Raw genomic sequence first — 26,088 nt, forward strand, 5'->3', positions numbered from 1 at the left:
TGGCTCTTACATTCTTTTTGCCACTTCTTCCACAGTGGACCCTGAACCTTGGAAAGTGTGATGGAGATATTTCAGTGCTGAACAGAAGTGCCATTCTTTAATGTGGGCTGCAGAGTTCTGTCCTCTACAGGGATGGTAGAAGAGAGTCTTGGGCTACTTAAGCTCTTGCCCCTCACATCTGTTGCTCTGAAGATCTCTCTGGAAAAGAACTAGTCTTTTAGGGGTAGAGTGATAGCTGGTTACAGCTTTATATTTTGAACCAAGCACTTTATTTATTTGCAAGCAGAGAGAGAGAGAAGAGAGACAGAAAGAGTATGGGCGTGCCAGGGCCTCTAGCCACTGCAAATGAACTCTACATGTATGTACCCCTTGTACATTTGGCTTATGTGGGTCCTGGGGAATCAAACCTAGGTCCTTTGGCTTCACAGGCAAGTGCCTTAACTGCTAAGCCATCTCTCAAGCCCAGTACAGCTTTACTTTTTTACCCTGATTTTTAGACCAATTAATACATTCTTGTTTCTCACAAATTCAGGGACATACATAACAGAAATTAAATGTCACCTCACCTGTTTCCGTGGTTTCTCATTGTTAATCTTGTGGTTGTTCCTTCTGAGTGGCATTCTCGGGCACCCTATGATGTGTACTACTTTGGTGGAGATAAGCACGAAGAAACTTGGGAGCATGCTCTGAGGTCCCCCTGTGTCTGTGTCTGTGTCTTGCTTCAACAGTGTTTGGGTGGAACAGACCTGGGGACTTCCTCCTTTTTAAAAATTTCCAACTACTTCCAGTCTCTCCATTTGTAACCATCTCGCTGTCTCAGCCTTCCAGGACCACCCAGAACCCCTTATTGCTGGGCCAGTCATGACCTCCCAGATTCGTCAGAATTATTTCACTGAGGTGGATGGAGACTGTGTTGATAGCCTGGTCAGCTTGCACCTACACGCCTCCTACACCTCCCTCTCTCTGGGCTGCTATTCTGACCTGGATGACTTAACTGTCCAGGGCAGGGGCCACTTCTTCCTAAAGTTGGCCAAGGAGAAGCACGAGGGCGTGGAGCGTCTACTGCAGAAGAAACCAGGGCTGCGGCCAGGCGCCCTTCTGGCTGTACAGAAGCTCCCCCAGATGGGGGGAACCCAGAAGGCCATGGAAGCCACTTTGGCCCTGGAGAAGGACCGGGACCAAGCCCTTTTGGATCTTCATGCGCCGAGTTCTACCCGTACAGACCCCATTTCTGTGACTTTCTGGAGGCCACTTCTTGGATGAGGAGGGGAAACTCATCAAAAGGATGGGCGACCACCTGACCAATGCATGCAGACTAGCGAGCCCTCAGCCACATCTGGAGAGTATTTCTTCAAGCGGCTTACCCTGAAGTATGGCTTCCAGGGGCTCCTCTGCTCTGCCTTCACCATCCTCAGGACCTCCTCTGCCCTGGCCCCTCTAGCCACTAGGCAGCTTTGTAACTGTCCAGAGTTCTCCCCAGTCTAGGATCAAATGAAATAAAAGTCTTATTAAAAAAACAAAACAAAACTGGACAGCTACCTTACTGGGAAGGGATAGCTATCATGTCTTTTTGACAGGGACTATAAAAATATTAAGATTTTATATTTTTTCAAGGTAGAGTCTCACTCTAGTCCAGGCTGAGCTGAGATTCACTGTAACCCCAGGCTGACCTCCAATTCACATTGATCCCCTACCTGTGCCTCCTGAGTCCTAGGTAAGATTGAGCCTTTTTTTTTTTTTTTTTTTTAAGGTAGGATCTCACTCTAGCCCAACTGACCCAGAATTCACTCTGTAGTCCCAGGCTGGCTTTGAGCGCATGGCGATCCACCTACCTCTTCCTGCTAAGCACTTATTAGGTATGCACTACCGTGCCCAGCTAAGATTAGATTTGTTTTGTGTTTTTTTTTTTTTTTTTTTTTTTTGAGGTAGGGTCTAACTCTAGTCCAGGCTTGGATTTCACTATGTAGTCTCAGGTTGGTCTTGAACTCACAGTGATCCTTCTACCTCAGCCTTCCCAGTGCTGGGATTAAAAGTGCCTGGCTCCTAGATTTTTTACTTATTTTATTATTTATTTTATTTGAGAGAGAGGGAAAGAGAGAATGGGTACGCCAGGACCTCCAGCCACTGCAAACAAACTCCAGATGCATGTGCCCCCTTGTGCATCAGGGTTATGTGGGTACCACCATGCCCAGCCATGGATTTTTTTTTAAAAAAAATTTGTTTTATTTATTTTAAAAATGTTTATTTTTATTTATTTATTTGAGGGTGACAGAGCAAAAGGCAGATACATAGAGAGAGAATGGGCATACTAGGGCCTCCAGCCACTGCAAACGAACTGTAGACATATACGTCCCCTTGTGCATCTGGCTTATGTGGGTCCTGGGGAATAGAACCTTGAATTGTGGTCCTTAAGCTTCATAGGCAAGTGTGTAACCACTAAGCTCTCTCTCCAACCCTTGACCATAGATGTTTTAAAAATATATATTTTACTTATTTATGTGACAGAGAGAAAGAGGTAGATAAAGAGAGAGAATGGGCATGCTAGGCCTGTAGCCACTGCAGACAAACTCCAGGTGCATTGTGCCACCTTGTGCATCTGGCTTTACTTCAGTACTGCATTATCAAACTGGGGTCGTTAGGCTTTGCAGGCAAGTTCCTTAGCCACTGAGCCGTCTCAGCCCTAAGATTATGTTTTTAAGCTTTCTTGACAGTTGTTATTTTGTGTAGGTAGTGCCCTATTGTATGCACTCTGACTTCCTGTGGAACAAACAGGTCCTGAATCAGAGCAGTTGTCTGATCTAGACAAGCATTATTATTATATAGAATTATTATATGTTATATATAATTATATAGTAATCAATTATATTAATATTATATATTATTATATAGAATTATTTTAGCAGTACTGAGGCTCAAACCTGGGGCTTGTGTGTGCTCAGCAAGTGCTCTATTACTGAGCTATCTTCCAGCCCCAGCTGTCTGACCTAGTAAACAGTATCAGTATTCTGAGCTCTGACACACCCTGTTTCAACCTATTGATGGATGGGCTAAGTCATAGCCCCAGGAGGGCGCAGTTGTTTTTACAATAATAGATACTCCATCTTCAAACAGTTTGAGATCTAACCACCTTGTACTACTTGTAACAGAAGAAAACTTAAGGAGTTAAACACTCAGTAGGTCCTCAGAAAAAGTGACACTTTGGCTCACAAATCACAAAAAAAAAATCACTACAGCAAGTGTTTAATATCTGTTAGCTGGAAAGCCTCAACCTGGGTGTTGCAGATGCAAAGGGGACTGTGACAGAGTTTTTGCTCTCTAGGAGTAACTGTGTCCCATGGGGGTGGCATGTGGCAAGTAATTGGCTGTAAAGCAATGTGCTAAGTGCTGTCCTGATGAAGTATGTGTGACTACTGGGCACAGTGGGCAGCAGAATCAGTTAGCCAGGCATGTGGGGAGAGAGTTCTTTAATGTCAATCCTAGAAGTGTATATTCTAGCAAGAAAAAAGGCGGATTGGTACAGACAGGCTTTAAGAATCATGATATGGCTTCAAGATATGAGTATTAACAGTGCCCATCTGGTTCCGTTCAGAACTGTGTCTCATAGAACCTGCTGTCCCTCTTACTACCTTTTGTAGAAGCCAGGCTTTGGAGTTGGACATTTATTTATGTATGTATGAGAGAGACAGTGGACGTGCCAGGGCCTCCAGCCACTGCAGCTTCTCAGCAACAACTTTTTGAGGGAATTGTGTCAAATTGCTAAGTAACATTTTTCATATTGATTGTACATTTTTTAGATAAATTTTTTATTTGCAAGGAGAGCAAGAACAAGAGAGAGAAAGAGAATGGGTACACCAGGGCCTCTAGCCATTGCAAACAAACTCCACATGCATGTGCTACTTTGTGCATCTGGCATTACATGGGTACTGGGGAATTGAACCTGGGTTGTTAGGTATTGCGGGCAAGTGCCTTAACCATTGAGCCATCTCTCTAGCCCTGATTTTATGTTTTAATAGGGAGTATATTCATATGATTCATACTTTAAAAATAGAAGATGTGATATGAAATTTTAAATCAAGTTTTGCTTCTTGGAATTATTTTGATACTTTATCTCCAGGCCCCAATCCCTGCATGCATTATCCACCTTTGTAACTTGTCTTTCCGATCTCAATTATAACTCAACTACAAGAAATGAAGATAAACAATCGCATTTTCCCTTTTCTGTACATGAGTCAGTATGCTGTGTTCGTGTGCATGGCTCAGTGTGCCTTGGTCTGTCAGTACAGAAAGCAGTGTGCTCAGTCTTTTTTTTTTTTTTTTTCTCAAGGTAGGGTCCCCACTCTAGCCCAGGCTGATGTGGAATTGACTATGTAGTCTCAGGGTGGCCTCAAACTACCTCTGCCTCCTGAGTGCTGGGATTAGAGACATGTGCCACTACACCCGGCTTGCTAGAAACTTTTATTTTTGCATTCTCTCTTTGTCTTTTTAAACCATGTCCTTAGATCATAAATGCCTAACCATTCTGATTATTAAGTATTTTTAAAAAATTAAATTAGGGGCTAGAGATGGGTCAGCAATTAACATGCTTGTCTTCCTAGCCTGATGACCTGAATTTGATTCCACAGTACCCATTTAAAGCCACAGCACAAGGGCTTGGTATAATAATATTATTAGGAGTGTTTTTTTTTTTTTTTTTGTCCCAACAGATAAACATTGAATGAATAATACTCATACATAAAAACAATCTTTCATTTTATTCTTAGATAACCACAGTAACTTACTGCTAAGACGTGTTCACTGTTGAACCCTGGGCAGCTTCTCAAGCTTTGGGATCAGGTCAGATACCTGCTCCTCCTACATTCCTCCTGCTTTCACTTATGCCGTTTTCAGTAGGACAGTGCAGATGTTGTTGACCAAACTTTTTTTTTTTTCTTTTCTGAAGTAGGGTCTCACTCTAGCCCAGGCTGACCTGGAATTCACTATGTAGTCTCAGGGTGACCTTGAACTCACAGTGATCCTCCTGCCTCTGTCACCCAAGTGCTGGGATTAAAGGCGAGTGCCACCACATCCGGCTATTTTTTTGTTTTGTTTTGCTTTGTTTTTTTGAGGTAGGGTTTCACCCCAGCCAAGACTGACCCAGAATTAACCCCAATGCCTAATAGGTAGTAATAGAGAAATATTGTAGTAATATGTAGTAATAGAGAAAATTGAAAAGGTGGAGTTCTGTGCCATAAACGCCCCTAAACATTTTCTGTTCTTTTCCAGCATCTGCTACAAGCCTTAGTGAGTCTGACAGCGAGACTGAGGGGAAACTGCCCAGCTCCGACTCCTTCAAAGATGCCTTCAGAGCAGACTCCCTTGTGGAGGGAACATCTTCTCGCTACTCCATGTATAACAGTGTCTCCCAGAAACTCATGGTATGTCAGTGCTTAGAGGGGTTTCTAAAGCTGCCAGGGCAGAGGAGAGGAAGGACAGCTCGTACTGGCATGAAAAGAAAAAGAGACGAGCTAGAGTATGGATTAAAAAAAAAAATTTATTCCCTTCCCGTCCCGTCCTGTCCTGTGTCCCCTATTCCCTGTCCATCCCCGTCCCGTCCCTGTCCCCTCCCCCAATACCCCCTTCCCTGTCCCTTGCCCAGTCCCTGTCCCCTTCCTCCTCCTCTCTTTATGCCCGGCATAAGAGTATGGTGTTTATTTTTATTTTTATTTTACTTTGCTTTCTGCCTGCTGAAGTTTTTCTTTCTTTCTTTTTTTTTTTAATTTTATCTTTCTTTCTTTCTTTTTTTTTGTTTTTTGTTTTTTGTTTTTTTGAGGTAGGGTTTCACTATAGCTCAGGCTGTCCTGGAATTAACTATGTATTCTCAGGGTGGCCTCAAACTTAACGTCGATTCTCCTACCTCTGCCTCCTGAGTGCTGGGATTATTAAAGGCACGCGCCACCATGCCTGGCTATTTTATTTATTTATTTTTTATTTCTATTTTTGCCTACTGAAATTTAATAGAGGATGGCCTCTGCTCAGCCCATGTGACTTTTTAAAAATTATTTTTTATTTTTGTAGTCAGTGAATATAGTCAAGTTGGTACCATTGTTAGCCTCCTCCCTGTCCTCCCCCCTCTACAGGGGCCCTCCTTGTTGGGGTATATAGGTCGTGCATTGTGGGGTTAGCCTTTAGTTTTGGGTAGGAGAAAATGTCTCTGGGTGTCATGACCCAAAGTGTGGCTTTGGCATTCTTTCTGCCCCTCTTCCGCAAATTTCCCATGTTGGGTTTATTTTAGGTCTGCTTCTGAGTTGAGGTCTGTGTGTCTGGATATCTGGTTTGGTAGGGGTTGATTGTTCTCTGTGTCTCCCTCCTTCACCGTTCTGCTGGTTCCTGGTTCGCCAAGAAAATGGCATTTTTGCATGTTTCCCCAGTTATTCTTAGTTTCAGCTGGGGCCCTTTTGAGGTATGATGGGGTGGTTTTCTCTGTAGGATCTGTGTCTATGTGAAAAAGGCCATGTGACTTTTTAAAAATATTTATTTATTTGAAGGGGAGAGCCAGATAGATAAAGAGAGAATGGGCATGCCAGGGCCTCCTGCCACTGCAAATGAACTCCAGACTCATGTGTCACCTTGTATAGTTCACTTATAAGGGTACTGGGGAATCAGACCTGGGTCCTTAGGCTTCACAGGCAAGCACCCTAACTGCTAAGCCATCTCTCCAGCCCCAATTGTGACATTTAAGTAGATGGTTTGTGACTTTTGAGAAAGGTTTTAGGAAGTCAAGAATGGTGGTACATGTGGGAGGCAGGAGGAGGAGGATTGCCGTGAGTTTGAGGGCTGTACTGAGACCTTACCTCAAGCCCCACCCCAAACAAAACAAAATAAATTAACCAAAAAAAGTTTTAAGGCTGGAGAGATGGCCCAGCTGGTAGTGGCGCTTGTTTGAAGAGCTACCATTATGGACTCCATTCCCTGGTGCCCTTGTGAAGCCCGACGCACAAGGTTGGTAGTGCCCGGAGTCCTGTGCTCACTCTGTCTCGAAAACCAAAAGCAGATAAGTAGTAGCATAAAAAGGTGTTTTAGAGTGCTCGCCTTAGCTTCCATGAAGCATGCTTTCTTTTAATGTCTTCATTATGTGGGTTACTGAAAGTGAAAGTAAGGCTATTTGGTAAGGGTAAGGTAGAAGTTGGCTTGAGGCCGCTCTGGGTAAGTTATGTCTGTTTATCAACTGTACTCTGGGTCTCCTTTTCAGTCACTTAGACAGATGAGCTGGAAGGGGAAATTGCACAGATATCCAGTAAGAGTCATTAAGTTCCCCTGGTACTTCTAATTGCAGCTCGCATTTGCCCAACTTCTGGGAGCCCTAGACTTGGACCTGCAGAGTAGACAGCCACTGGCCTTCAGTGAGTGAGTTCTCTTCATTAGGCTAGAAGGCAAACTTGAGGCCTCACACATCTATGTTTTTCAGGGTTTGACAGAGGATAAATAAATGCCTGTTGAACTGAATTAATTATACTCTGTTTTCTTTTTTTCAGGCCAAGATGGGTTTCAAGGAAGGTGAAGGATTGGGTAAATACAGCCAGGGTCGGAAGGACATTGTTGAAGCCTCTAATCAGAAAGGTCGACGAGGCTTGGGTCTGACACTGCAGGGCTTTGATGAGGAGCTGAATGTGGATTGGCGGGATGAGCCTGAGGTAAGTGGCGAGGGGGATGAGACAGGAAAGCCAGTGATGTTTCGATTGTGTAGTTCTTTGCAACTATATTAAATTAGGACTCTTGAGAGGCAATATAGCAGGGTGTCTAGAGGGCTCAGGACACTTTTCTTACATGGAAGGTCCTAGGGATGTCCAGAAAAGGGCATCTATCTAGCATATCAGTTTGTCTAAGACCAGAGGGAAGGTATGATAGAAGGTAGACTTTGGCTCCATGAAGAACTTTAGTGACTAGGTGCAGTTCCCAACTAGCAGAGTAAGAAACCTTACAAGCCAGTGAGCGCTCTCCACAAAAAGGGTTCAAGAGATCAAATGCGTCCCACTGTCCCATTGAGTGAGTGATGGGATTAGGAGTCCCCTGAGGTCCTTCTGCCTCCACAAGATTTGGCCATCCAGGTTCTAAACTGGTGTTTGCTTATTATAGCTTTCCTACTGTAGGCTTACTTTGATTTATGTACTTGATTATATCTGTTGTAAGCAAAAAGAGACTTTTGCAGTGCTGGGAATCAAACCTAGGGCCTGATACTTGCCAGGAAGCACTCTGCCACTGGGCTATCTCCCCAGCTTCCAAAGAAACTCGTACCCTTTTTCATGGCTTAAATTTTATTTTTATTTATTATTTATATCCTACCTTATTCCAAAAAAGGATTTGAAGTAGAAATAATAAAAACACCTAAAAATAAGAAAGTGAGATGTTACCACTAGAATTGAGAGTCGACGGCTATACCACCCTCCCTGGCTGTACTGATCTCAGAAGCCGGTGGGCGTGGTTAGTACTTGGAGGGGAGACTCCAAATCAAGACTAGAGAAGAGAGCACACAGGTGTGACTTCTGCATAGTTGCTGTAGGTAAGCTTCAGATGTGGCTTTGAACACGGGGATACTGCGGGGGTATTTGTCTCCCTGACTTGCCAGGGAAGTACTGCCAATGAATTTGCCTGTGATGGAAGCCTAGTGAGGCTGCGGAGTGGACTGTGATGCTACAGGCCCTGGGGTGGTCTCTCTGTGCTCCCTTGTGACCTAGAGCAGAGACCAGCAGACGGCCCAGTGCACACTAGGCGCAGGCTAGTAACTGTTGCCAGATGCAGGCTTTTGCTTTAGAAATACCTAATGCCTTCCTTGTACTCATCTGTGCAAAAATAAGTACACATGGTTCTTGATCCTTTCTGTGGAACAGGATTTGAATACACTTTGGGAAACGTGTGATCTGAAATTTCCTCATAAAATCTGTCTTTTTTTGCGGGGGGGGGACTTGTTTCAAGGTAGGGTCTCACTCTAGCCCAGGCTGACCTGGAATTCACTATGTAGTCTCAGGGTGGCCTCGAACTCGTGGCGATCCTCAAGTGCGCCACCATACCTGGCAAAATCTGTCTTCCTAATGGAAATGGTAGGCTATTGAAATTCCTTTCTGGGGTGAAGCTTTTGGAGTACCATTCACCATAATTCAGCTCTTCTTAGATGGAGCCTGTCTGAGAAGTTTGGTTGCACTCTTGGCAGCCACTTAAGGCGGATGAGACTGGGTGCTTTGGATGAAGGCCACTCTGCAGGTGCTCTTCATGTTCAGGCTCCCATAGGGTGCCGGAGTCTGCTTTTGTTCGAAAGAGTGTCCAGTGTGTGAATGAAACTTTCATTTTATTTAAATTTTTAAAATTTATTTTTATTTATTTATTTGAGACAGAGAAGGACAGAAAGAGAGGGAGAGACTGGGTGTGCCAGGGCCTCTAGCCACTGCAAACAAACTCTAGATGTATGCACCACCATGTGCATCCGGCTTACGTAGAACTTGAAGAATTGAAGCTGGATCCTTCGGCTTCACAGGCAAGTGCCTTAAACACTACACTAAGCCATCTCTCCAGCCCTTTTACTTATTTAATTATTTATTGTGTGGGGGAGATAATTGGCATGCCAGGGCCTCTAGCTATTGCAGTCAAATTCCAGATGCTTGTGCCACTTTGTGCACATATGTGACTTTGTGCACAAGCGTGACTTTGTGTGTCTGGCTTACATGGATTCTGGGGAGTTGAACTGGGTCCTTGGGCTTTGCAGCCAAGTACCTTAACCACTAAACCATCTCTCCAGCTCAAAACTTTTTCTTTTTTGGAACAGGTTATATATACATATGTGCTTAAAGGTGGTGGATTTCAGCAGCAGAAACATAGCTCACTGCTAGATTCATGGACAAAGGCTTCAGTAATTTTTTGTTTTGTTTTGCTTTTGTTTTTTGAGGTAGGATCTTACTGTAGCCCAGGCTGACCTGGAATTCACTATGGAGTCTCAGGGTGGCCTCAAACTCATGGCGATCCTCCTATCTCTGCCTCCCAAGTGCTGGGATTAAAGGTGTGTGCCACCATGCCCTGCTGGCTTCAGTAATTAAAAAAATATATATATTTATTTATTTGCAAAGAGGAAGAGAGAATGGGTACACCAGGGCTTCTTGCTGCTGCAAATGAACTCCAGGCACATGTGCCACTTTATGCATCTGGGCTTTACATGGGTACTAGGAAATTGAACCCAGGCATCAGGCTTTGCAGGCAAGTGCCTTAACTGCTTAAGCCTCCCTCTAATCAGTCCTTCAGTGATTCAGTCTTCAGCTTTTCTCTGTTGATGGTGTTTGGCTTGCCCTCAGGACCTTGCATTTTGATGCCATTTTATGCTTTTCAGAGCATGTAATACTACCTTTAATCACATTACTTCAGTTTGCAATGGTGAATCTTCTACACAGTTGCTTGGGAGGCAATCTATGAAGCTGCCACCTGATTACGTTTATAATCTATGGTCAGGCAATGCCCTTAATCCCAGCACTTGGGAGACAGAGGTAAGATGATTGTCATGAGTTTGAGGCCAGGTTTTTATACTCTTAACATGTACCTGGGCATCATTTTTTGTTATTCTGAGGTAGGGTCTAACTGTAGCCCAGGCTGACCTGGAATTCACTACATAGTTCCAGGCCAGCCTCAAATTCATAGTGATGCTCCTGTCTGTGCCTCCGGAGTGCTGGGATTAAAAGGGTATGCCACCACACCTACCCTACGCATCACTTTAAAAAATATATATGTATTGCCGGGCGTGGTGGCGCACGCCTTTAATCCCAGCACTTGGGAGGCAGAGGTAGGAGGATCGCCATGAGTTCAAGGCCACCCTGAGACTACAGAGTTAATTCCAGGTCAGCCTGGACCAGAGTGAGACCCTACCTCAAAAAACCAAAAACAAAAACAAAAACAAAAAATATATATATATATGTATTTATTTGGGGGGGGGGGGAGGGAGGGAGGGAGGGAGAAAAAGGGTGTGCCAGGGCCTCCAGCCACTGCAAACGAAATCCAGACACGTGTCCCTTGTGCATCTGGCTTACATGTGTCTTGAAGAATCGAACTGGGATCCTTTGGCTTTGGAGGCAAATGCCTTAACTGCTATGATGAGATGGACATTTCTCCATCCCATCACTTTTTTTTTAGGGCTCAGAATGACATCCTAATGTATAGCAAGCATGAGAACCACTAATTTGCTTATTGAGGAAAGTACTTGGAAGAATTAAGAGGAAGCAGTGATTAGTGATGGCTATTATCTGCTCTGTACTGGAATAGTGTTGGAGGAATACAATATATCAGTTTCTGGGTTGTTTATTTTAGAGGACAGGGGCGCATGAGGGAGAGAAAAAGAGACAGAGAATTGGTTTTATAAGCCCGTTGAATAAGGTGGTACATATATCCAGAGTTCGTTTGCAGCTGCTGAAGGTCCTGGCGTGCCCATTCTCTATCTGCCCCCCCCATGTATATATGTGTATATTTGATAATAAAACTTAAAAAAAAAATCTGTCTTAATTCAGTGTTCTAAGCACTTACACATAAGTAGGTATTCATCAAATAAATTTGGAACAAATGAAAGAAACCCTGAAGCTTAGGAAGTTCCTAACAGCATTACAGCTGCCCTTTGGAACTAAGCTGGGTGGTTGTGGCTGCAGTTCTGTGTCTGGCCCACAGCGCTTGGCTTCAGCAGTGTGGACCCTTCTCGGTCGGCCCCAGACCTGAGGTGTCGGGAATTCCTGGGTGGGTCCATCTTACCTGATTAGCCTCTCTCTTTTTGTAGCCCAGTGCCAGTGAGCAAGTGTCATGGTTCCCAGAATGCACCACTGAGATTCCTGATACTCAGGAAATGAGTGATTGGATGGTTGTGGGACAGGTAAGATTTCATGAAAGCATATTCCAACTGCTTGGCACCTTTCTGACTTTTTCATTGAATCTACTGCTTATGTTTATTTGTAATTTAAGAAAAATGTGAAACTGCCGGGCGTGGTGGCGCATGCCTTTAATCCCAGCACTCGGGAGGCAGAGGTAGGAGGGTCGCTGTGAGTTCAAGGCCACCCTGAGACGACAGAGTGAATTTCAGGTCAGCCTGGACTAGTGTGAGACCCTACCTCGAAAAACCAAAAGAAAAAAAAAAAGAAAAGAAAAATGTGAAACTGACTATTCTGATAGGAATAGACGTTGTATGAAGGGGTGTGCTATGGATGGGTTGCGTATAGGAGGTGTGGCAGATAGGGTTTCTAGTCTTGGGACTTGTAAGGCAGGCAAAATGTATAATCTCTACCCTTTCCTTATGGCTGTCTTTTGATGTGGCTTATTGTGTATCTGTGTATATTCTGGTCAGAGATGAAAAGACACTGTCCCTGTCCTCAGAAAGTAACGAAGGATTTTGTAAAAAAAAATATTTAATTTATTTATTTATTTGAGAGAGAAAGAGGGAGACAGAGAGAAAGAGAGAGAATGGGCATGCTAGGTCCTCCAGCCACAGAAGATGAACCCCCTTGTGTATCTGGCTAATGTGGGTCCTGGGGAATTGAACCTGGGTCCTTGGGCTTTGCTGGAAAACTCCTTAACCTCTAAGCCATCCATCCCTCCAGCTCTTTTTTTTTTTTTGGATGTAGGTTCTCACTCTAGTCCAGGCTAGCCTAGAATCCACTATGTAGTCTCAGACTGGCCTGGAACTCATATTAATCCTCCTACCTTGACCTCCTGAGTGCCAGGATTAAGGGTGTGTGCCACTATGCCCAGCTTTGGTTATTTAAAAAAAATTATTTGACAGAGAAAGAGGCAGATAGAGAATGGATGTGCCAGGGCCTCTAGCCACTGCAAATGAACTCCAAAGTACATGCATCACCTTGTGTATCTGGCTTTATGTGGGTACTGGGGAATTGAATCTGGTTTCTGACTTTGCCCGCAAGTACCTTAACCACTAAGCCATCTTTCCAGCCCCCAACTTTGGTTACTTTTGTTTTAAGATTTATTTTTATTTATTTATTAGAGCTGAGGGATGGTGAGAATGGGTGTGCCAGGGCCTGTAGCCACTGCAAATGAACTCCAGATGCATATGCCAACATGTGCATCTGGCTTATGTGGGACCTAAAGAAACAAACCTAGATCCTTAGGTTTCACAGGCAAGTTCCTTAACCACTAAGCCATCTCTGCAGCCTTTTTTTTTTTGAGGTAGAGTTTTGCTATAGCCCAGGCTGACTTGGAATTCCCTATGTAGTCTCATGGTAGCCTTGAATTCATGGTGATCCTCCTATCTCTGCCTCCTGAGTGCTGGGATTAAAGGAATGTGCCACCACACCTGGCTCAAGCCCTGGTTATTATTACTATTATTTTTTCCTTTGGTTTTTCGAGGTAGGATCTTGCTGTAGCTCAGACTGACCTGGAATTCACAATGTAGTCTCAGGGTGGCCTTGAACTCTCAGCGATCCTCCTACCTCTGCCTTCCTAGTGCTGGGATTAAAGGAGTGTGCCACTATGACGGGTGCCCTGCTTACTTATTTATTTTGTTTTTTGAGGTAGGGTTTTGCTCTAGCCCAGGCTGACCTGGAATTCACTATGTAGTCTCAGGGTGGCCTTGAACTCAGCGGTCCTCCTACCTCTGCCTTGTAAGTGCAGGGATTAAAGACGTGTACCACCACACCCAGCTTACCTGGTTATTTTTATGAAAATATTTATGCTGGGGCCAGAGAGATGGCTTAGTGGTTAAGACATTTGCCTGTGAAGCCTAAGTGCTCATGTTCTTTTTCTCTCCAGATCCCATGTTAGCTAGATGCACAAAAGTGAGGCAAACACAAAAGTTGCACATGCCCACTAGGTGGCACAAGTGTCTGGAGTTTGATTGAGGCCCTAATGTACCAATTCTCTCTCTCTGTCTAGCTGTGTAAAAAAACTTATGCTAAATGTTGCTCTTTTTTAAAAAATTTCTTTTAACTACTTTTATTTTTGGTTTTTCGAGGTAGGGTTTCACTCTGGCCCAGGCTGACCTGGAATTCACTATGTAGTTTCAGGGTGGCCTCAAACTTATGGCGATCCTCCTACCTCTGCCTCCTGAGTACTGGGATTAAAGGTGTGCGCCACCCTGGTAAATGTTACTCTTTTTAAAGTCAATTAAATATTTAAAACCTCAGTTTTAATTTCTTTTTTTAATATACTTATATCTAACTCACATAAACAAAGATTTTGGAGGTCTCAGTATATGTGTGTGTGTGTGTATATTTTTATTTTATTTTATTTTATTTATTTATTTTTGCATGCTACCCTATCCTCTGCCCCCTCAGTGACTTCCCAGTTTGGTCATTGCTAGTTTTTGGTTGGTTACGCTTGGATAAGGCACTGGGTTTGACATCCCGTGAGGCTTTTTTTGCACCCTTGCTTTCTTTTTTCTTTTGGTTTTTCTTTTCTATTGACAACTTCCATGATTGTAAACAATTTCCTATGGTAATTCCCTCCCTCCACCCACTTTCCCCTTTGAAACTCTACCTCTACTCTCCATCATATCCCCCACCCCTTCTTTTATTTTGATGTCATGATCTTTCCCTCCTATTATGATGGTCTTGTGTAGGTAGTGTCAGACACGGTGAGGTCATGGATTTCCAGGCCATTTTTTGTCTGGAGGAGCACGTTGTAAGGAGTCCTACCCTTCCTTTGGCTCTTATGTTCTTTCCACTACGTCTTCCACAGTAGACCCTGAGCCTTGGAAGGTGTGATGGAGATACTTCAGTGCTGAGCACTGCTGTCACTTCTTCCAGCCCCATGTGCACCCTTGCTTTCTTCACGTGTTACAGGTCGGTGCCTGGTACTGGGCATTTCTACTCATCTCAGAGTCAGGCGCATCCTGGCTAAAGGACAAACTTATGTCATGTGTGTTCCCCTGTCCCCCAATCCTTCTGCCTCCCTGCTCCAGGGGCAGACAGCTTGCTCGTCTCCTTCCTGTTTGCTTTTCCCAGCTTCAGCATTTGGGAGTGTTGGGCCCATATGGTGTTCTCTGCAGAGCGCCCAGCAGACGGCTTCATCTCAGCCATCTGGAGCGTGGCCGCAGGGATTTGGGGTTGTTTCTCGCGCTCCTTGGGGATTGATGTTTCTTGGCAGGACTCAAGCCCCTTCTTTCTGTGCTCACTGGCACCCTAATTTCTCCATTCAAGCCTTCCGCCTACAGTCACACTTGGTCACTGTTTCTTCTCCCTGTAGAGGAAGATGATTATTGAAGATGAAACGGAGTTTTGCAGTGAGGAGCTGCTTCACAGTATGTTGCGGTGTAAGGTAAGGCCTGTGGCTGGAGCCAGACATGCAGCCCTTGCTTTCTAGTTTTCCTTTTGAGTTGATGGGTACTGGCTAAAATTAAGTTTTTCCTTGGAGATGGGATATGGAACTTGGCACATATCTCCAAGGTGTGTTTTTTCCTGGTAAAACTCTGGCAGGGAGAGAGAATGGGCGCGCCAGGGCCTTTAGACACTGTGGATGAACTCCAGATGCATGTGCCATCTTCTGCAGCTGGCTTACGTGGGTACTGGGGAATCACACCTGGGTCCTTAGGCTTTGCAGGCAAGTGCCTTAGCCATCAAGCCATCTTTCCAGCCCTGGGCTTGTCATGTTATGTCATTCATGTGATCTGTGGTCAGCAACAGACTCACTTAATCTCAATGGGTCAGTACATTGTAACTCTCCAAGGGCCTGGTATGGTGAAAGGTGTGGAATCATTCTCTAGCATTAAATAAGTCTAGATTCAAACCCCATTTCAGTAACATTTTTGCTGTATGACCTTGGGTCATTTGCTTCAGGATCTTGAGTTTTTCTTCTCATCTCTAAAGAGTAGTGGGATACTTCTCTGGATGGAGAAAGAAGCTCCAGATGCATACACCACCCTGTGCATCTGGCTTACGTGGGTCCTGGAGAATTGAACTGGGGTCCTTTGCCTTTGCAGACAAGCGCCTTAACAGCTAAGCCGTCTCTCCAGCCCCCTTGACATTTTTTGATTATGGACCAGGAAAGCACATGCCTAGGGCAGAATAAGCCAGGGATACCTAGGAGGAAATAAGCTGGAAAAGAATGAAGGCTTCCCACCTGCCGTACTGAGCTCCCTCCCCCTTTTTTTGTAAAGGATCGGGGGCATATCCATAAGATGAATAGATTTTAGGTGAAGTGAGGATGTCTGTTTCTGGAAAGGACATTGGGAAGGAGGGTTAGAGGGCTGTTGGAATCCTGTTGTATGTGGTAGGTGCTGTAGAAAACTCTGGTCTTTGTTTTCTTCTATGTTCAGAGCCCTGAGTCCTGACTTAGAACATGGGTTCCTGGGTGGTGGTGGTGGGAGGGGCAGTGATTTGTTGTGAGGACTGGTAGTGTGAAGGAGGATCTCTGTGTATAGTCATATGCCAGATACCTGCTGCTGTGGTTCTTGGCACCTTGCAGGTGAGGCAGCCATTGTCAGGGTTGCACAACTGTTCATTTCAAAGCAGAGATGCAGCAGGAACCTACTTCCTTCTAAGGTCATGGCCCTTGTGCTTTCCCAGAGGGGTGGGATGACCTTACTTGGCGATTCTGCTTCTCTTTGACCAGAGTGTATTTGACATCCTGGATGAGGAGGAGATGCGGCGAGCTCGGACCCGAGCCAATCCCTACGAGATGATCCGAGGAGTCCTCTTCCTTAATAGGTGCGCCGTCTGGCCTCTCCTCTCCCACTGCATCTTCCATTTGAGCCTCGGCCTTCCAGATGCTGGAACTGAGTTGTAATTCTCTGTCTTGCTTTGTTGCAGGGCAGCGATGAAGATGGCGAACATGGACTTTGTATTTGATCACATGTTTACAAATCCACGTGATTCCAAAGGGGTGAGACTTTGTGGTGCTGACGGACTTAAGCTTCAGTAGCTCTGAAATTGCATTTGTTCAGTGTGAGATTATTTCTGCTCTGAGACAGACATGTGTTTTGTTCTGTGCCCCCAGATCGTGTTCCCCAGATCCCCCCTGCTCCCAGGAGGGCCTGGTGTGCTGGATGCCTTCACGATTGGTGGTTTCCACAGGTTGCTTTCCCTTGTGCCTTTAGGAGCAGGCTCTGTGTGGGATCATAATTAGGAGGCTTTGGCCTTCTTCTAGAAGTGGCAGAGCAAAATGATTTTCTGCTCTGCTACATCTCATTTCTTTGAACACTAGCCGTCCGTAATGATAAAGAAAGCAGTGAAGGAAATTTCATTCTAGAATTCCCTTTGGGGGTGGGGGTGTCGGGTCCAAAGCATTTTTTATATCCAGTCCTGGAAAGTTAGTTTTCTTTGACAATGACAGGGCCAGGAGCCAGCTGCCCCCAAGCCTGTTTCTGCTTCAGTCACCCTCATCCCCTGTCCTCCCCTCACTACCCACTGGCTGGAGGAACTTACTTCCAAATGCTTTGATGTTTCAGCTCTGTCTGCCTAAGTACTAGCTCCATGCTGGCGAAGGCGGCATATAGAACCCCCAGCCTTTACTTAGTTTTCTTTCCCAGGGCTCCCTCCCCAGTTTCCAGGCCCGGCAGGCAGCACACAAAAGGCTTTTAGAATTAGTATCTTGAGAAAATTAGGTTGATACAATGTTGATTTAATTTTCTGATCTCCCAATGATTTCCTCTAAACCCCTGCCTGGCAGAGGACCTCTGCTAAGCTGATGGGAAGTCACAGTGCCAGTTTTTGGTTTCTAAATGTGAAGACCTCCAGCAGCTGGTATCTGGAGAATGAAGTAGGCACCAGGATCGTACAGTTAAGGTCAAGGGTGGAGATGTTAGTCACATAGGAAAAGACAGCCATGTTTGGTTTGTAATGCATCATGCAGCTTCTTGACCTGAATTGGTTTGTTAGTGGCCATGGAGAATTGCTCTTTTAGAGATGTCTGTGAACTCTACCATGAAAAGTGGTTTCTCTCTAGCCTCTACTTCTTTCTTCTCTCTTTCATCTCCATTTTCCCTAAGGACCCGAATGATAGCCAAGTCCAGCAGGCCTGGTGTGTAGCGGAGATGCCAGAGCAGTCCCCAGCAGAGGTGGGAGTGGCCAGAGGCCCAGGCGCACACCCAGGCTTGCTGGATCTTGGTGGTGTTTGGATCCTGCAGATTACAGGCTGTGTCAGAGAACCTGATGCTGGAAGTAGTGTGAAGAGGAGGGTTCCGAGGTTTTCAGATAGGTCTCTGGTTCTGTAGGTTATTGTAAAAGAAAAAAGGGTCTGGGGAGGAAAAGAAAGTAATTGTAAGCAAGGATTGGGAGAAACAAGGGAAGGAAGGGAATTTAATACCATCACATTACATGAAGGATTTGTGTGTCCGAGGGTGTCGTTTAGATAAGAAAACATTGTGCAGTGTAACAGAAGTCAGAAGATGGAGGCAGGTTTTTCGCTGTGGTCCTGTCTTGGAGGAAATTAGGTGCCATCAACATTGACGGTGCCCACTCTGTGTGTAGTGCCGCACCTGGCCGAGCAGAGAGAAATACAGAAAGCATGAGTTTGAACTCCGAGGCATTAATCTGGTTGGATACAGTGTCGTTTATGTCTGTAAACCCTGTGCAGTTTAGAAAGACCTTTGCTGAAAAACGACATGTACTTGTCCTTGTGGGCTCAGCCAGTAGCTTGTAGAGCTGAGCAACCAGCTGTCCCTTTTTTCTTTCATTTTTTGTTTTTTGGTTTTTTGTTTTCTGAAGTAGGGTCTTCCTGTAGCTCAGACTGACCTGGAATTCTCTATGTAGTCTCCGGGTGGCCTCAAACTCACGGTGATCCTATTTCTGTCTCCCCACTGCTGGGATTAAAGGTGTGCCCCACCACACCCAGATTTTTTTTTTTCTTTTTTTTTTGAGGTAGGGTCTCATTCTAGCCCAGACTAACCTGGAATTCACTGTTAGTCTCAGTCTGGCTGTGAACTCATAGTGATCCTCTTACCTCTGCTTCCTGTGTGCTGGCATTAAAGGCATGTGTCACTATACCTGGCCCAGCTGTTCCTTGTATGAGCAGAGTTTTGGACATGGCTTGTAAATTCTACCCAGTAGTTAGTTTTTTTAGATTGTTTGCTTTTTTTGACAGTCTTGCTGTGTAGCCCAGGGTGGCCTCAAACTCAGTAATCCCTTGTCCCAGCCTACCAAGTGCATAACCATGCTTGGCAGGCCACTCTTAGAAATCACAGAATGTGATCACATCTAGGCCATGTTAAGAAGGTGAGATGTGTCCTTCCTTCCCCAGCCAGCCTTTGGTCCAGGTTCACCTAGAGGGGTTGGAGTGTGGGGTCACGCTGGCTAGTGCTGAGAAACCCGTTTTCCTCTTTATAGTGTGTGCAGGGCTTGAACTTGTGAGCCCTGCCTCATCCCCTCCGTACTGGCTGCAAAGTGCTGCGTGACGTTCGTGTTAATTGCCGTTAGGTCTTTTCGTGCAAATGAATATACTCCAAAATAAGAATAATGGATCAGGAGCAAAAAATGATGGAGTAGAGTAGTAAGGAAGCCAGGGAAGAAATGATATGTCCCAGCATGTCTCAGGAGAGGGGCTTGTCACATGCTGATGAGGTTTATTTTCAGCTAAAGTCACCTTCTCCAGAGACTTTGACTCTCTTGATAGGGCTGGATCGCTGTCAGCAGCAAGGCCCTGGACGCCTAGAAGTGACTGGGATGTGGACACAAGTGTGTCCTAGTTGTCCTTCGATCTCTAGGCTTTCTGATCTGTCAGTTTCAGATCTATGAATGTGCTCTCCGTCTTGTCTAGTCTGTAGAGAGAAAAGGCTGCAGTTCCCTGGCCTGTTCTTTTAGGATGTTTGTTACAGTCCCAGGCTAACTGTAGCCCTCTGGGGTCACCTACTCCTGCCACTCACCTTCTTATTGTCACCTGTGCAGATGGTTTATTTTCTCTGCTGCAGAGGGTTCCTGGAAATCACCATGCAGGGGCCCAGGGACGTTGCTAGCATTAGTGTAAAAGAAAAGTAGCTACTACAAACAAGCTCCAGACACATGTACCACTTTGTGCATCCGGCTTTATGTGGAGACTGGGCAATCGAACTTGGGTCCTTTGGCTTTGTGGGCAAGCACCTTAGCCACTGAGCCATCTCTCCAGCCCTGCTATGCTTTTCAGTATTATAAAATATATTGAACTGGGGATATGCGTCAGTGGTTAAAAGTGCTTGTTTCTTGAGGGGCCAAAAATGTAATCAATGAAAATTCAAGTGATTATAGTGGTTTTGTCATTCCTGAAGTGGGTGGGTACTCCTAGGGTCCCTTAGAGACTGCTACCTGCAATACCAGCATTACCTTCCGTGCCTATTTCATCTACTCCCAGCATGCATTGGGCAAAGGCAGGAGGACAAGAGAGGGGAGCATGGGGAGACTCCCTCTGATGTGTCTTAATGAGATCTGAAGTCTAGAATTTACTTTTTAGTCATAGTAATAGTAATGTGTGGATGCTCATTTCCTAGTTTTGACAACCATACCATGGTTATACAAGTTGTTAACCAAACGGGCTACTCTTCAGGGGACAGGGACAATCCAATATCCTGACAGCTTTTCCATTATGTCTAAAATGATTCCAAAGTTGAAATCTGGGAAACAAAGGGGGAAAGAACAAGCCAAGGAGGAGCAGAGACTGGTCTGGAAAGGCAGGCACTTGGAGCTGGGAGTGGGTGATGCTAGAGCCTCAGATATGGGCCAGTTGGCCAGAGCAGTGTTGCAGTTGGGCCATCTGGATTCTGACTCAGCTTTCTTGCCAGAAGGCTATGCACAGGTGACTTTTGGATCTCTGCATTTCTTTCCCTTGTCTAATGCGCTGCTCAGTAGGATCCAAGAAATGCATGATACGGTGAAGACATGACCCTGAGGAATAAAATACCACTCAGATGCCCACAGAGATGCTTATTAGGAGTCTAGGCTGCCTGGTGGTGGGGAAAGTGTTCAGGATATTTTGGAGGTGGGCTAGATGACTCCCAGGCAGTGATCAGCCAGAATACAATCCTGGGTGCTGTGGCCCAGGAAGAGCTCTATAATAAAATTGCTGAAAGGCTTATTTTGCCCTCCCGTGCCCTCCCCTTCCTGAGTTCTTCCAGGTCTTCATTGAGCCATCTGTTTTCTTTCTCCCTATCTTCCACTTCTTATAGAAGCCACTGGTGAAGGACCGGGACCCTGACCTTCTGTACTTTGCTGACGTCTGTGCAGGCCCAGGTGGCTTCTCCGAGTATGTGCTGTGGAAGAAGAAGTGGCATGCCAAGGGCTTCGGGATGACTCTGAAGGGCCCTAACGACTTCAAGCTGGAGGACTTCTACTCAGCCTCCAGTGAACTCTTTGAACCCTACTATGGTAGGGACGCTGAGCAGGGAGGGGACTAGGAGGGATGAGGGACAGCCCCCGTGTGGGGACTTGAAGGCTAAAACAGTTGTTACCTGTGTGTCATGTGTGTTTCCCAGGTCTCTTAGCCTGGGGTTCACAGTCTGTCATGAGGGTCTGGTTCCCTCTGCACTACCCCTTGTTCCTCCAGGCCTGTGAAACAGGTTAGCACTTCTCTAGAAAAACTCATCAAGGCCTTACTAAGACCTCTATGCAAGAGCTTTCTTCGCTTGGTGACAGGAGGTAATGAAGCTGCCTGATCTCTGGTTGACAGTTAGCAGGATTCACAGCAGATAACAAACCCCATGCCATCGCAGCCTTGTGTGCTGGGTGTGGAGTGTACTAGGTAGGCGGCAGCTCAACTCCCAGGAACCCCGCCCCCCCCCTCCCCCGCTTTGCTGTTGTGATTTGGCAGCAAATTGTAAGTCCTTTCCTAACTAACCGTTCTTAGTGCAAAGTTGATAATTTTTTTTTTTTGGCTTAAATTTTGTTTCTGGCCTTTTCTTTTTTTGGTGGAGGGGTTTGAGGTAGAGTCTCGCTTTAGGCCAGACTGACCTGGAATTCACTATGTAGTCTAAGGATGGCCTCAAACTCACAGTGATTCCTCTACCTCTGTCTCCTGAGTGCTAAAATTAAAGACATATGCCACCACACCTGGCTGTTTCTGGCTTTTTTGTTTTCTTCCTGGTTTTTCAAGGTAGGGTCTTGCTCTAGTCCAGGCTGACTTGGAACTCACTATGTAGTCTCAGGGTGGCCTCGAACTCATGGCAATCCTCCTACCTCTGCCTCCCAAGTGCTGGGATTAAAAGCATGTGCCACCATGCCTGACTTGTTTCTGGCCTTTTTTTTTTTTTTTTTTGGTTTATTTTTATTTATTTATTTGAGAGCAACAGAGAAAGAGGCAGAGAGAGAGAGAGAGAGAGAGAATGGGCGTGCCAGGGCTTCCAGCACTGCAAACGAATTCCAGATGCATGTACTCCCTTGTGCTTCTGGCTAATGTGGGTCCTGGGTAATTGAGCCTTGAACCGGGGTCCTTAGGCTTCACAGGTAAGCGCTTAACTGCTAAGCCACCTCTCCAGCCCCTTGTTTCTGGCTTTTTAAAGAAAGTTTGTTTGTTTATTTTTTGCAAGTAAAGAATGAATATGGGTGTACACCAGGGCCTTCTTTCACTGTGGATGAACTCCAGGTGCATGAACCATTTTGTGCATCTAGCTTTACATGGGTACTTGGGACTCAAAACCAGGCCATCAGGCTTTGCCAGCAAGTGCCTTTAACCACTGACCCCTCTCCCCAGCTCTGATTCTGGATTCTGGCTTTTTTCCCCCCTTAATTCTTTTTTTTTTTTTTGGTTTGTTTGTTGGTTGGTTGGTTGGCTTTTTTTTTTTTTTTTTTTTTTTTTTTTGAGGTAGGGTCTCACTTTAGCCCAGGCTGACCTGGAATTCACTCTGTCTTCTCAGGCTGGTCTCAAACATATGGTGATCCTCCTACTCTGCCCCCTGAGTGCTAGAATTAAAGGCATGCACCACCACACCTGGCTTTCCCCCTTAATTCTTAAAAAATAATAACTTTTTTTTTATTAGGAAGAGAGAATTATTGTGCTAGGGCCTCAGCCACTGTAATTGAACGCCAGTGCTTACGCCACCTAGTGGGCACGTGTGACCTTCTGCTTGCCTCACCTTTGTGTGTGTGGTTTACATGGGATCTGGAGAGACAAAAGTAGGTTCTTCGGCTTTGCAGGCAAGCACCTTAAGCGCTAACATCTCTTCAGCCCTTAAATTTTTTTTTTTTTAATTTATTTGACAGAAAGGAGGGGGAAAGAGAGAAGAGGCAGATAAGACAAAATGGACGTACCAAGGCTTCCAGCTGCTGCAAATGAACTCTAGCATATGCCACCTTGTGCATCTGGCTTACATGGGTCACCTGGCACCTGTGTTCACTATCCTTGAGTGCTGGGATGTTCAAAGCAGATGAACTCACAGGGAATCTTGTGTCCTGCTAGGTGAGGGTGGGATTGATGGAGATGGAGATATCACCCGCCCAGAAAACATCAATGCCTTCCGGAACTTTGTCCTGGACAACACAGATCGCAAGGGTGTCCACTTTCTGATGGCCGATGGGGTAGGTACTTTGTCCATGGGGAGATGCCTTAAGGGCGTCTTTGTTTAGAGGTTTGAGAAATTGTGGAGTTTGTTTTGTTTTGTTTTGTCGTGCTGGGTGATCAAACCCAGGGTCTTGGTTATGTCAAGCAAGTGCTGTGCTGATGAGCTATAGCCCCCAGCCCCTAGCCTTTGAGATTTAGTTTGGTTTGACCCATTAGCTACTCCAATAGATGGTAACTCACTATTCACATAGTAGGGATGTGCACTTTCATTCATCTATTTCTTTCTTTCTTTTTTTTAGTCATGGACCACCATGCCTGGTCTCTCCCACCTTCTTAAAAAAATATATATATATTTATTTGAAACAGCAAGAGAGAAAGAGGCACGGAGAGAGAGAGAGGGAGAATGTGAATGGGCGTGTCAGGGCCTCCAGCCTTTGCAAATGAACTCCAGACACATGCGCCACCTTGTGCATCTGGCTTATATGGTTCCTGGGGAATTGAACCTGGGTCCTTTTTTCTTTTTTTGTTTGCTTTTTGAGATATGGTGTCACTCTAATCCAGGCTGACCTGGAATTCACTATGTACTCTCAGGGTAGCCTGGAACTCATGGTGATCCTCCTACCTCTGCCTCTCAAGTGCTGAGATTAAAGGTATACACCCCCATGCCCTGCTTTTTTTAAAAAAATATTTCTTACAATATTTGTAAGGATCATAATATTGTAGACAGCTTTGCTCTAAGTTCACTTTGTTCCAGGGCCTTGGTTGGTTATGAGACTAGTGAGCTGTGAACATTGGCTAAAAGCAACTAGGCAAAACTGAGGAGGGCAGGTTGCCATCACTTGTGGCCTCAGTCTTACTGGTGGGGACGGCCTTGTCGTGGCCTCTCGGAGCTTCTGCTCTGACAGCCTGCCTGTAAACAAAGGCAGGAGAATGCACGCACGCCCTAGGCTGGGTGGCTGAAGTATCTGTGAGCAGCTGCTTGGGCACAGAAGGGAGCCTGCCGAGGCTTTGTTCAGCAGAGGGTCATCCCAGCAGAGGGTCAAGCCACAAGTTGTCCCCTCCAGTGGGCCACAACTTATCCAGGAGGAAGGAAGGACAACACAGTATTTGTTGCGAGGTTGTATGGCTAGAGTTGAAAAGCGCCCTGGGACCTCTGTGCGTGGCTTCAGGCAGAGGCTCTGTGGAGGGTGGGCAGGGTGTTACTTCCCCAAGTCCTTGAGCCGAGCAGGGAGCGGCAGATGGACACGTTTGCTCAAGGACTGTGCTTATGTTGTGGCACTGGGAGGGTCGGCCTGGCCTAGCCTTTTGATTGATTTCTATTATTTGTGATAAATTTATTATATTTTTATTATGTACATTCTTTTTAAAAAGTATTTATTTGAGAGAGAGGGAGAGAGAGAGAATGGATGTGCCAGGGTCCCTGGCCACTGCTAATGAACTCCAGACACATGTGCCACGTTGTTCGTCTGGCTTTACATGGGTACTGGAAAATCAAAATCAGGTTGTTAGGCTTTACAGGCAAGTGCCTTAACCATTGAGCCATCTCTCCAATCCCCTCTTGTTTTTTTAATTTGCATTTTAAGCCTTATTTATTTATTTGAGAGAGAGAGAGAGAGAGAATGGGCACGCCAGGGCTTCCAGCCATTGCAAACGAACTCCAGGTGCGTGCACTCCCTTGTGCTAATGTGGGTCCTGGGGAATTGAGCCTCAAACCGGGGCCCTTAGGCTTCACAGGCAAGCGCTTAACCGCTAAGTCATCTCTCCAGCCCTAATTTGTAATTTTTTTGAGATAGCGTCTTATGTAGCTTAGGCTGGCCTCAAACTCACTATGTAGCTGAGGCCAGCAGTAAACTGATGATCCTGTTTCCACCTTCCAAGTACACAAATTTCAGACCTGGGCCACTGTGCCTGGGCTTATTTTTATTTTCTAGTTGACTATAAGCAAACATGCATTTTGAGAAACATAAGTCTGAGAGACATTTGTAAACATTTGATTCTGAGTCATTTAGCTATTACTTTTTAAAAAATTTTTTTTGTTCATTTTTATTTATTGAGAACAACAGACAGAGAGAGAAAGAGGCAGGTAGAGAGAGAGGATGGGCGTGCCAGGGCCTCCAGCCACTGAAAACAAACTCCAGATGCGTGCGCCCCCTTGTGCCTCTGGCTGACGTGTATCCTGAGGAACCGAGCCTTGAACCAGAGTCCTTAGGCTTCACAGGCAAGCGCTTAACTGCTAAGCCGTCTCTCTAGCCCCAGCTATTACTTTTGTAGGGCTGAGTTCAGGAGACCTGCCTGACTTGGGACAGCTTAACAGAGGTTTGAGAACAGGGGTAGTGGGTATTGTAAGTAAATCCTTGGTCTATACAGAGAGAGGGAGATTACTGTGACTCTCAAAGTTGTGCTAACTTTTCAGATAGGGCCTGTTCAGAGGACAGTGCAGTGGCTTGATGAGCCCAGCAGAGTATCTCACTGACATTTATTTACTCCCTGGGATTTTTAGGAGTCCCCCAGGCATTTTGCTTCCTGTCGCATGATTGACCTGTGTAAAGCCCTATTTATCCTGGATTCCCACATAAATTTAAAAGTTTTCTGGGGCTGGAGAGATGGCTTAGTGCATAAGGCATTTGTTTGCCTGTGAAACTTAAGGATTCAGCTTCAATCTGGAGGCCCTGGAGTGCCCGTTCTATCTGT

At 45.4% G+C, this 26,088-nt stretch overlaps 1 protein-coding gene across 1 annotated transcript in view; it reads left to right on the forward strand.

The window, feature by feature from the left end:
* The window catches only part of Cmtr1 (cap methyltransferase 1), a 55,165-nt gene that overhangs the window by 11,739 nt on the left and 17,338 nt on the right, over positions 1–26,088 (forward strand). The window contains exons 3-10 of the mRNA XM_045155956.1: positions 5,263–5,414; positions 7,512–7,670; positions 11,774–11,866; positions 15,187–15,258; positions 16,552–16,646; positions 16,749–16,821; positions 21,071–21,269; positions 23,296–23,414. Of these exons, the coding sequence (XP_045011891.1) occupies positions 5,263–5,414; positions 7,512–7,670; positions 11,774–11,866; positions 15,187–15,258; positions 16,552–16,646; positions 16,749–16,821; positions 21,071–21,269; positions 23,296–23,414 (962 nt within the window). The remainder of the gene's footprint in view (positions 1–5,262; positions 5,415–7,511; positions 7,671–11,773; positions 11,867–15,186; positions 15,259–16,551; positions 16,647–16,748; positions 16,822–21,070; positions 21,270–23,295; positions 23,415–26,088) is intronic.

The sequence above is a fragment of the Jaculus jaculus genome, chromosome 8 (genome assembly GCF_020740685.1).
Source record: "Jaculus jaculus isolate mJacJac1 chromosome 8, mJacJac1.mat.Y.cur, whole genome shotgun sequence".
NCBI lineage: Eukaryota > Metazoa > Chordata > Mammalia > Rodentia > Dipodidae > Jaculus > Jaculus jaculus.